The following is a 12,461-nucleotide window of genomic DNA, read 5'->3' on the forward strand; positions in this document are numbered from 1 at the left end:
TTCTCTTGATTCCTTACTCATGATTTAATAATTGATTAATAAGTAAGTTATTTATAATGGCTTCTTTAACAGCTCTAGAATGGGATTCATTTACAGTTATGCTTTAATAAAACTGTAAACAAAAGATCACAGCAGAGGCTAAGATAGACCATATATTACATAATCTAGGCTCATAGTACATAAATTGAATTACTAAGTTCAGTTTAACATGTTACATTTATATGCAAGACATTTTCATTTTTGATATGATCCCGTCATTGTGGCAAATATACTACAGAGGTAGAAAAAAAATGGCTATATTTGAGGTGAAAATGTAACAGTTGAGATGATGATGGACATACAGTACAAGCAAAAATATATTGAGATACAGTGTTGTACATTCTTGAAAACACACACACACACACACACACACACACGTTTGTTTTTGTGAATTGCGGGGACATTCGTAATGGTTTTTATACTGTACAAACCGTATTTTCTTTCGCCCTAAACCAACCCTACCCCTAAACATACCCATCACAGAAAACTGCACATTTTTACTTTCTCAAAAAAACTCATTCTGTATGATTTATAAGCCTTTTGAAAAACATGGGGTAATGTCCTCATAAGTCACCCTCTCCTTTTAATACCTATGTCATACCCATGTCATTATACAAATTTGTGTCCTGATATGTCACACACACACACACACATACACACACACACACACACACACACACACACACACACACACACACACACACACACACACACACACACACAATTAATCAAGGAATAGGTCAAGTTTCCTCTTGATGTTGCTGAAGGCATCTCTGCCCATATAATCAGCATGACCTTCCTCCCACATGCGTCGGTGCTCCAAGTCTTCCTGCTCTGTCTCAGTTGCAATCTGCAATGGGACCATATGATAAAATCCATCTTTAATTACAATATTACTATCAAAATCATAATGATAAGTATGAAGTTCAGCACAGGTGAAATACTGGTTGATTCACGACTGCAAATTCAAATAGTAACTTCTCTACTGAGCCACCATTAGATGGCAGTATATACACTAATATTTGCAAGAAAAAACACCCATCTCAAACTTCATTATGTGAAGCAGTTATTTTAGTGTCATGTGATATACTATTACAGTTTTTATTATTTTGAATTAGTTTTTATTTTTATATTTTTCATTTTCAATTTAACTTTAAAGTTTTAGTAATTTTGTTGAGTATGAATTTTTATTCCAGTTTTAGTTATTCTAGTATATCAAGTTAAATTAATTAAAAATAAGAAATGTTGTAGCTGAACAAGTTTTTTTTTTGTTTTTTTTTTCTCAGTTTTTTTTAGTTGACATTTATTTCAAATTAAGAAAAAATATATGGTACTCAAATATCTTGGAAAGGAGTAATAATTAGTAAAAAGTATACATTATAACAAATTATAACAACATCAAATTAAAAGTGATGTTTCCCATAAACTACATCAGCTTATTTTCATACATACAGCTTCTCCAGTGTCTACGGCCGAATCATCAGCAGTCTCTGGTTCAGTTTGCTCACTCTCTTGCTCAGACGAAAGGCTGATAGGGGTCTCGTCAGTCTCCCCACCAGACAGGACATCAAAGAGAATATTCTGAGAAGACAGAATAAATAAATAAGTAATAAGTAAGTAAATAAATAAACAGGCCTTCTACTAAAACACTAGACCAGTGGTTCCCAAACCTGTCCTGGAGGACCCCCAGCCCTGCACATTTTCCATGTCTCCCTATTTCTGACACACCCATTCCAGGTCTTGCTGTCTCTACTAATGAGCACATGAGTTGAATCAGGTGTGATATATGAGGGAAACATACAAAATTTGCTGGGGTGGGGGTCCTCCAGGACAGGTTTGGGAACCACTGCACTAGACAAAATACATGCACATTCACTACGTATGCATGATTAATACAAAATTGGGATTTGGAGGTGGAGGGTGGCACTTAGAAGATATGAAATAACACACTTTAGTTTCTTAACTTTGCTTTGATTGAAGTTAACTTGATATTGTAGTTTTTGTTTAATGCTGTTTTTCATTTATACATAAAAATTAGTTTGAGATCAAACAATAACGGCCTGCTGAAGGGAAACATAAATGTAGCATGAATGTTAAATGTAATGAATTTTATTTATTTATTTGAGGATGTACACTTTTGTGAGGTAATGGAATGTGTGTATATGAGATATATTTAGAGCAAATCAGAATGCAATCAGATCTTCCATTGTGCTCCGTTTAAAACAAAGAAAGATCATACCAGAAGGTACAGAAAAACTGAACTTGAGCATATACAAAAAAGATAATGGAATGGAATGGATTGATACAAGAAATGAAATGGATTGACACCAAACTGCCAACAATAGCTTGTTTGCAATCACGTGATTCTGATGATGCGCTAAATTCAGATGGAGGGCAGGAAGTGAAAAGCAGAATGAAGAGATGAATGAAAGTCCTTAATGGTTTAGACACCATTACAAGAGAAGTATAAACAGAAAATCACAACATATGTTGGATGTGATCGCTATGTTATAAAGAGGAGCAACTATTCAGGCAAATATTCCAATTTCTACTGAATTGGAATATTTGCCTGTCATCGAGACGCAACTTCTCCAGTGCCCTGTTGTGTAAAGCACCTTGAGTTTTTCCCTCAAGTATGAGACGTATGATGCATGATTTCCCAGTCCGTGTACTTTTGCGTCCATTCCTTTTTCCTTTCCCCTCCAGTAGGCTATAGCATTCTCTTGGACATGCACCAGTATCGGACCCCTCGTGAGTGAGAATAAGTTGAAAATCAAGTCAAGTATTATCATGTTTCAGAGACATGGCTCTCGAAAGTGTGGGAGAAACAACAATTTTACAAAAGAAAACTTGTAAATTGACATTTCTTCATGTTTAATCTGTCCATTTTTAATTTTGGTTTATAAAGAAGCAAAAATCTGAAAGGAAGTCAATATTTATTTTGTGCACATGAAATTTGTGTATTCGGTTTTAATTTAAATTTTGGTATTCAACATAGTATTTACAAATACCAAAAAACCGTTCGTTTTTTGTTTTTCTTGACGTGGTTAAAAAATGTAAAGGAATGGACACAAAAGTACACAAACACTTCCCCTTATGGGAATGACTTGGCCTGGTTTCACTGGTTGGACAGGGTTTAGCCTAAACCAGGATTAGGCCTTAGTTCAATTAGGGCATTTAAGTATCTTTTATAAACTTGCACTGAAAAAAAAAAAAAAAAACATTACCAGTGTGCATCTTGAGACAAAACAATGGCAGTGATATTTTAAGATATGTCAGTACAAGTTGCTTTCAGTTAAAACAGCTCAAACATGCATATAGTCTAGGACTATCTTAAGCCTTGTCTGTGAAACTGGGGAATAAAGTCTATAATCCCTTAAACAGTTCTCTAAGGGAAACCTTCACAACAGTGACCCAGGTTTTGCAGTTATAAAATTCTATTGTTGCCATGAACACGTATTTGTTAATACAGACAGGGTATGCTACATATTTAATTTGATCAATGTTTATATGTATAAATGCTTAAATTAATATGTTAATGTTTAAAGCGGCCGATCATGTCTCGTAAGACTTGGATTGAACCTGCTCGTTCAGTGTAACAACTAACGTGAAGTTTTCAAATTACTCTTAGGCATGGACATCCTTCTTCTCCAAAAAAACAAATGAAAGCATACAAAACTATGGAGGCATACTACTTTTTTGTTAATAGTTGCATATGATGAACAACAACTTTTGGTGCACGATAAAGGCTCCTTGTGGTTGTGGTTTCTCGGTTTGAACAACCATAAGCGATGCAAATTATAGGCATTTCATAGTGCTTCCCTATGTAGAAAATCACTTCCTGCCCTCCATCTGCATTTTGCGCCACCACGTGACGTCATGTGCAAACAAGCTATTGAATCCTTTTCTTCAACCAATCAAAAGTCAAATTTTTTTTTCCCCTGGGTCTTTGCATTACATGTAAACTGATATATTCACATTCATTGTGGTTTTGCATCCTTCTGAACATGTTTTTGTTCTCTTTGTGTTGGGGTGAGTCACTGGTGCTGGGGTGAGTCACTGTTGGGTGTGTCACTGGATTTTTCTAAAAGCCCAGAGGGCACAATACTTTCAAAGGAAGTAGAGTTGATTCAGAGAGAGACTCAGAGCGAGAGATGAATCAAGGCTGCATAATGTTTTTTGTTTTTTCCTTCCTCTTCAGAACTCTTCATTTCAGTTCTTCAAACCTTTCTCTGGATGGACAGCACCACCTATCACTTACCATTTCCTCAGGCTTTTCAATTGAGCTGATTGTCAATGAGTCCAAAGTCAGATCTTGGAGAGGTGAAGAGGGTCTCATCTCTCTGTGGTGGGCTTCAGTGCTGCTCTTTTGGCTTTGTGATGGAGTCTGATGTGTCTGCGGGGAATCCAACTGCTGCACTGACTGCAAACCAAGAAAAAGATCAGAGATGTATGACAGATTAAATTAACATTGTCTATTAAATAAAATAATTATACAAATGGAATTTAAAGAAATAATCCACCCGAAAAAAGAAAAGTCATTCCAATCCCAGATGACTTTCTTTCATCAGTGAAACATAAAATAAGATATTCTGAAGAATGTTAATAACCAAACAGTTTTAGTTCCCATTGACTTCCACTGTATGGACCAAAAAATATATAATGGAAGTCAATGGGAATCAAACCTGCTGGGTTACCAACATTCTTCAAAATATCTTCTATTATGTTTCACAGAAGTAAGAAAGTCATACAGTACAGGTTTGCAATGATATGAGGGTGAGTAAATGATGACTGAATTTTTGGGTGGACTATAAGGTTCCAAGCGATTGTTTGCAGTAACTTTAGTTAGCAATTAAAGAACTGATCAAATGTATTCCTTTTGATAAGGCACTTTGATACAGTAGATTTATGCATTTTTCAGATACTTTTAAGTCATACAAATAGCCAAATGGGCCACGTAGGTAACACTGCTATGTACAACACGAAAAACAAAATATCTGATGTGAGTGTAGTCTTACATCGTCTTCATTCTTGTCATCCTTCTTAACTTGTAGCTGGATTTGACTGTAGTACTCCGCCCACCATAAATGTATAAATTGCTCAAAGTTCTTGCAACCCTTGAAATATGACTCACTGGCAGCCTGTCGATTATAGGATTGATGCCAGGGCTTTTTCCCACCCAAGAAGTGGACAATCTTTGCATGGTGGCCATACCTGTACAAAACCAAAATGCTTATTTGTCCTACTTGTGTATGTATTTATTGCAGGATATAATTAGTTAATAAACAGCACATGTTACACAAATAAATAACACCATTAATTATTGGTATACCTAAATAATAAGATTTAGTGTGAATACTTACTGCTGATATGCTGGCAGATACGTGTAGATAGCACTGGCTGAGAGGTTGTACACAAATGGTAAATGCTTCCTGATATCTTTTACTGCCCAGTCACTGAAGAAAGTGTTTAAAACACCCTGGTCTCCTCCTATGCATGATGGGTCATGTCATATTAAAGGGTTAGTTCACCCAAAAATGAAATTATGTCATTAATGACTCACCCTCATGTCGTTCCAAACCCGTAAGACCTCTTTCTGTCCCTCCATTGAAAATGTATGAACGGTAGACTGTCCATGTCCAGAAAAGTAATAAAAACATCATCAAAGTAGTCCATGTGACATCAGTGGGTTAGTTAGAAGTTTTTGACGCATCGAAAATACATTTTGGTCCAAAAATAACAAAAACTACGACTTTATTCAGCATTGTCTTCTCTTCCGGAATCCTTTCCATTGAATTGATTCCACTGAATTGATTCCATTGAATCCTTTCATCTGTCGGCGTTGGTAATGCACTTTTACGTCGTTTTTGGCTATTAGGACATCCGCGACATGCACACTTGCGCACCATTTTAAAAAATATAGCAATACCAAAATACAAACAATGTAGAATAGCTTGAATACAGCGTGCATCTCCCTCAGACTGTAAACGAAGCTCGGGCGCACCGGATAACACGTCAGCAGCGTCACTGCGGAGTCGTGAACCCGGATTGACAACAGACCCAGAAGAGATTACAATGCTGAATAAAGTCGTAGTTTTTGTTATTTTTGGACCAAAATGTATTTTCGATGCTTCGAAAACTTCTAACTAATCCACTGATGTCACATGGACTAATTTGATGATGTTTTATTACCTTTCTGGACATGGACAGTCTATCGTACATACATTTTCAATGGAGGGACAGAAAGCTCTCTGACTAAATCTAAAATATCTTAAACTGTGTTCCGAAGATGAACGGAGGTCTTACGGGTTTGGAACGACATGAGGGTGAGTCATTAATGACATAATTTTCATTTTTGGGTGAACTAACCCTTTAATGTCATTTATAGATATTTGACAGTACTGTAGTATCAAGAGTGAGGTGAGTGAGTGAATCAGTGAATTAATAAATGAATGAATCAATGAAGAGACAGTTCAAAATTTTGGGCTCGGTAAGATTTTATCATGTTTTCTGTGTGTTCCTAAAGCTTTGAACACCTTGATGTACTTTAATAGCCATATTTACTTTCATTTATCTGAACAGAACCAAGTATTTACAAGTGTGTTTGCATCTGAGTGAGTGAATCAATCAATCAATCAATGACGAGCCACATGCAATTCAAAAGTTTGGGCTCTCTAAGATTTTATAATGTTTTTGAAAGAAGCTCTTGTTCACCAAGAACACAATAAAACAGTAATATTGTCAAATATTATTACAAGTAAAACAACTGTTTTATATTTGAATATATTTTAAAATATAATTTATCCCTTTGATGGCAAACAGAATTTTTAGCAAACATTACTCCAGTCTTTGGTGTCACCTGCTTTTAAAACATTTCTTATTATCAATGTTGAAAACAGCTGTGCTGCTTAAAAGTTTTGTGGAAAACATAATATGAATAGAAAGTTCATATTTAACTGCATTTATCTGAGATAGAAATCTTGGTTACACTTTACTTGAAGTCCCTATGTATAATGCATTATAAAGGTATTTTTCTATGTACATTATAATGAATTAAATCTTTTCATAAATAATTATAACCAAAGTTAAAATGCATTTTAATATTTGCTTGTTACATATAAAATTGGTTGTTGGTCATGTGTTTTAATGCATTATACTTTGTAAAGATGTAACAGTGACTAGTTAAGTATCATAAGGTAGTGTATATGTGATGCTCCTGTTGTTGCTTTTAAAGATTAAAAATACAAATGTGACAAAACAGCATTTGAGGCTAATTATAGTTCCAACATCCGATTGAGCACATCCGATTTAGACTGAACTTAAAAGATCTGAATGTAATATACGCTAAATATAACCGAGTGGCTCACCATCAAAGCTGCCGTGCTGTGCGGCGTGTTCCAGTATTTGGTTATGGGTATTCAGGGAGGGCCTAAACACAAATACCCCAGAGTTGAAGCAATCCGGCCAGCCTGGATCAGGTGCAGCAGATAATTCTTCATATTCAAACAGCTCATCAACATTACACAGTACCTGCGGCACAGAATAATATAACAGCCTAATTTGTGGGGGCATCAACTCATACATTTTCCTCAAATGTAGTTTACTTGCACTATATAACATAGACCATGGCACGTTGTGTATTATTGCATATTGTGCATTTTTAATATATATTTATTTAGTTATGTATTCTGTGTGCTCCTAAAGCTTTGAACACCTTGACGTAGTGATCTTATACTTTCATTTATCTGAGCAGAACCAAGTACTCACAAGTGTGTCTGCATCCAAGAACACACATTTGCTGAACTGTGTAAGGGTCCAGCAGTGGAGTTTGGTGAAAGTGACCCCTAGTTCACGACGTCCCAGCCAGGTGAGATGAGCCTTGTCTCTACTGTCCAACACATCTACCATGACAACTTCATCAAACACGTCCTCCAGGGCCAGTCTAGAAGAATGCATAAAAATCAATGAGGCAATCTCAATCCAAGTTAGATGAGAAAATCCAAGATGGGATTGAAAACTATTACAGACTTAAGAGTACCATGCATGGGAATGTATTACCCTTTTGAAAGTTATACTATAAATTTTCAGAAGAAGGAGCTTTATCACTCATAATAGCCCTCACTTCTGAGTCAGGAACGGATTGATGTTATTTCAAAATGACTAGTGAAGGACAGTTGCTCACTCACCTCCCTGCTTTGGAAACACTGGGGGAAATGATCACCACTAACTTCCTTGATGTTCCATGTCTGCGCAAACTTTTGCCTACCACTATACATCCCATGCAATAGGAATCTGTAGTGGCCAGAGTCACAAAGGCCTGAGCCTCTGAGAGAAAGAGACACAGATAAAATACAAGACAGAAATAGTAAAAAGGGGACAATAATGCAATACATGTGCTTTGGGCTAATACACCATACCACACTGTAAAAAAATAAATAAATTCAAAATTCAAAAATTCTAAGTTGTAAATGAAACAGATTTTTACAAAACACCATTTTAGTCTTTGTACTTCAAAATTGCATGTTTAAGTCAATGTGTTATTTGCCATTTCTTTGTAATTACTGTATTTGTGAAATTTTGCAGTAAAAAATGTTTCAAAGTTACCAAATTTGTTCCAGTGTACTGGTCACATTTTAGAATGATTTTATTAAAATGATCAGAATAAGAATCAGAAAGAGCTTTATTGCCAGGTATGTTTATACATACGAGGAATATGTTTTGGTGACAGAAGCTTCCACGGCACAAACAGAATGACAGCGACAAGACACAGATAATACAAATAATAAAAATAGAATAAGTAAAAGGAAATAACAATATACAAAAAATATTTAAAAAACAAAAACTTAGACAGTAGACAGTATGTGTATGTACAGGTATGTTATGCACAAATGCAAGGAAATGTAAATAAGTATGATGTGATAAATAAATAAATGTATGTTTTTTGCCAAGTGGGAGCATTAACTGTTCATGAGATGGACTGCCTGAGGGAAGAAACTGTTCCTATGCCTGGCCATTCTTGTGTTCAGTGCTCTGCAGAGCCAACCAGATGGCAAAAGTTCGAAGAGGACGTGGCCTGGGTGTGAGAGGTCCATATTGATTTTTGCCAGCCCTTCTACTCACTCTGGATGAGTACAGTTCTTGGAGGGAAAGGGTTGTGATTCACTCGGCAGTCGGGACTATCCGCTGTAGCGCTAAAGACTAGCTCTTAAATCTGTGAAATGTTAGTAGTCAAGAAGTCACTAAGACCAAATCACAGACAATCCTAAAATGGTTGTTGCCGGCAATCTGCCTCAGCCTTAGTCCGCCCAAAGACACTGTACACCATTGAGGCAATAGGTGATAGAGATTTGGGTGCTGAGCCTTTTCTTCATGAATGCAATAAATATTTTGATTTATAGATTTTAATCTGTGCCATGGAAAGACGGCCTGGAGTCTGCCTTTGAGAGGAAGAAGGAGAGGTATGCAGAACTAACAGCTGCGTGCACAGAGGCAGGGTGGAGTGCTTTCACCTATCCAGTGGAAGTCGGCTGTCGAGGCTTCACCGGCTTCTGAAGTCTCTTGTGTGTCAGAGGCACCAGGTTGTCAAAGGCATTAAAAGATCTGGCAGAGGAGGCAGAGAAAGGGAGTTTCTGGCTCTGGCTGCGGAGAAAGGACAAGGTGTGGGGGAGAGAAGAATCCGAGGGCAGGCTGCAGGGGGCGGTAGGGAGACGTCCCTGCCGCTGCTCCACCACCTGGAGATGTTCCAGGATTAAAGGAGCGAAACATCAATGATGGGTGGCTCCTGGCTGATGACTCAGAAGCGAGCCCAAATGGCAGGCAGAAATGTAGGTATTCCTACCTGTGTTTACAATTAATCTGCGATGACATAACATAAAGGTTAATTTATGTACAGGCTAAAAGTATTTAATGATGGAGAATAAAACATTGCAGTCAAGTTGAAAATAATCATCAGTTCCGATAGCCTTGTGGGCAGCTCGGTTTACCCTAGTTCGAATTCCAGCTCATGGACCTTTCCCAAACTCTTTCCCCAGAGTACTCCCCCATATCCTGGGAAAAGAAACCAGCCGAGACTAAGGATTTGGGGTGGCGGAATGCTCCCTCTTGAGCTGGGGTGAGTTTCCCGAAAGCATCGTTAGCCAAATATGGTCGTAAGTCCCATTGAACTCTATTGGTAACGACGGAACTTGCGACCATTGTTCGCTTTGGGAAACGCACCCCTGATTAGTTGGACCATTTGAACCCTGTTTCTATATATGTATAATATGGCCTCTGTACACCATCTTTCATTTATGTAGAAGCATGTCCCACCGCCACACGATTTCTACACTGATTCTGTCACGCTTGACTAGCGCCAGCTTGCTTCCCATGCTTGTGTGTCCTTTTTTTTTTTCAAATTTTATAACACTATACTTAGTATTATATTACCTTTGCATCAAATTACAAAAAACTAGTTAATGCTGCTGTGAGGGTATATCTAATACAGCCGCTATATGCGACTGACAGTAAAAATGACATCTCTCTTTTGACGGTCATTATCACTCTCTATTTTTTTTCTTTTTTTGAAAGTTATGAAAACACTATTGCTATTTGCACAAATGAAAACACATTATTTAATGAAGCCTCTCATTCACTGCTATAAAAGTTTACCCAAATATGACAACTTCCACTTCTGAGGAACACAGAAATGTGAAAATAAGGGCTATATCTAGTCTTACGTAGCCTATGGCAGCTTTCATTGGCCAAGGAGCGCCCAAAAGCAACGTTTGACTGACATGTAACACAACCAATCACAGTTCGTTTTGTTCTGCGTCATGTTCAGGGGCGTGAAAATGTAGAAATGTGAAAAAGTCGAATAACATACCAGCATGCATCTAATAAATTATTAATTCAAGAGCGCAAGTTTACTGCAACGAACCGTGAACTTTACATAGGACTACTTTTGAAAATCCAGTGTTTAGTTGATCCTGGCAAGCGCTCATCATCACAGTTGTAATCACGACAGAGTTCTTCTTCCACTAGGGTGTTTGCCGTCACGGCATTTGTTTCCAAGAGGACCATTAAAGAATGCGACACACACGTCTCTCTGACGTCCTGTAGAATTCAACCAACCAGATGACGACTTTGAAAATCCTGAAGTGTTTCCAGGTAAGAATTCCATATGCATCAGACATTTTTTTTAAAGATGTGTGAGGCTGAGACTATAGAACAAACTAACAAAAACAGTAAAATCCACTGTGCCATCTTGGTCATAATTTTACTTTTTAACTAAATTCATGATCATGATCATATTTTTTTAAAACTATAGGACAGATGCTTACATGAAATTATTTTTGTAAACTAAATGGACCTGCTATTTAAGGAAAAGCAGCCAACAAGTGCCAAGCACACATCTGAATATTAGCCTAATAAAAGAAGAAATAAGTGTCTGAATTTTAAGGTGGGTTACAAAAAGCAGACGAGGTTTCAAGTTTAACTCAATGACACATTACATTCACCTGCCAATGTGATTTGGTTACTGATATACACACGATATCAACACAGTTGTTTTCTTGACCCTCTTTTATTTGGCAGGCAATGGGAGCTGGCTCTGACACCGTCACTGGATGTCATGGTCAGTGATAGAACAGGCTTGATATGCTTATATTGTTGACAGCACTTGGAATAAACAATCTTTCAAAAAAAGCAAAATAAGTATTTTAAAAAATTCTCATTATAAATCTAGGTTTGTTGGATTAGGTAGCCTAAAATACATCACACCGTCCTCAGTTAATAATTTAAGTGAGCTCGAAATATAGATTTTTAATCCGTCTAAACATTTGGTAGTATTAGAAGGATCAACTTACCCGTCATTTCTGTCTGATTTTTATATCGCTCTTCGGAGTAAGGAGGGACACTCTTTATGGAACAAGTACTATAAAGTAAATGGCAGTGTTTAAAATAAATGATAGTCGATTAAACGATAGTTGTGCAATAGGTCTTCAAACATCAGCTGCCTTCAGTCAACGTTCACTGTCAAGTGGGGGACTGTTTGAAGTAGCCTAACGGTCACGCGACAGGGGTCATTCAACCACCGCTACTACGACTGGACATAGAATGAGCAACTACCGATATCGATTTTTGGCTCATTAAACGTATTACAATATTTAAACACTGAAAATTAAATCAAGGAAAACACCTTCGGCGCCGAATTAAAAGATAAAAAAAAAAAAAAAGCATTATAAGAAACCTCAAAATACAGAACAATGTTCTAAATCTAGAAATGGTAAATGACGGCTTTATTTTGGAAGAACAACCAAATGAATATTCAAACAAAAATAGCAAAACGACAGGGGAAAAAAAAAAAAGAAAAAAAAAAAAAGACAATAAATCATCAAGCCTTGTTCTGTAGTTAAACACGCTTTAAAACAAATGCAAGTTGGTTT

At 36.8% G+C, this 12,461-nt stretch overlaps 1 protein-coding gene across 1 annotated transcript; it reads right to left on the bottom strand.

Annotated features, from left to right (window-relative positions):
- Positions 1-646: 646 nt before the first annotated feature.
- gyg2 (glycogenin 2) lies at positions 647-12,460 on the bottom strand. The gene is made up of 9 exons (XM_048196950.1): positions 11,883-12,460; positions 8,226-8,364; positions 7,807-7,981; positions 7,407-7,569; positions 5,403-5,529; positions 5,058-5,253; positions 4,301-4,462; positions 1,492-1,620; positions 647-889 (listed from the first exon to the last, which is right to left on the bottom strand). The coding sequence occupies exons 1-9, from the start codon at positions 11,887-11,889 to the stop codon at positions 764-766; spliced, it is 1,224 nt and encodes a 407-aa protein (XP_048052907.1). The 5' UTR covers positions 11,890-12,460; the 3' UTR covers positions 647-763.
- Position 12,461: the final 1 nt, after the last annotated feature.

The sequence above is a fragment of the Megalobrama amblycephala genome, linkage group LG7 (assembly GCF_018812025.1).
Source record: "Megalobrama amblycephala isolate DHTTF-2021 linkage group LG7, ASM1881202v1, whole genome shotgun sequence".
NCBI lineage: Eukaryota > Metazoa > Chordata > Actinopteri > Cypriniformes > Xenocyprididae > Megalobrama > Megalobrama amblycephala.

Bases quoted from the DNA above. Each gene is read 5' to 3' on its own strand.
- gyg2 (XM_048196950.1), bottom strand. The intron at 5,530-7,406 runs GTGAGCCACTCG...CATCATGCATAG, and splicing joins ACAGCACGGCAGCTTTGATG to GAGGAGACCAGGGTGTTTTA. The intron at 890-1,491 runs GTATGTATGAAA...GTCCCATTGCAG, and splicing joins CCGTAGACACTGGAGAAGCT to ATTGCAACTGAGACAGAGCA.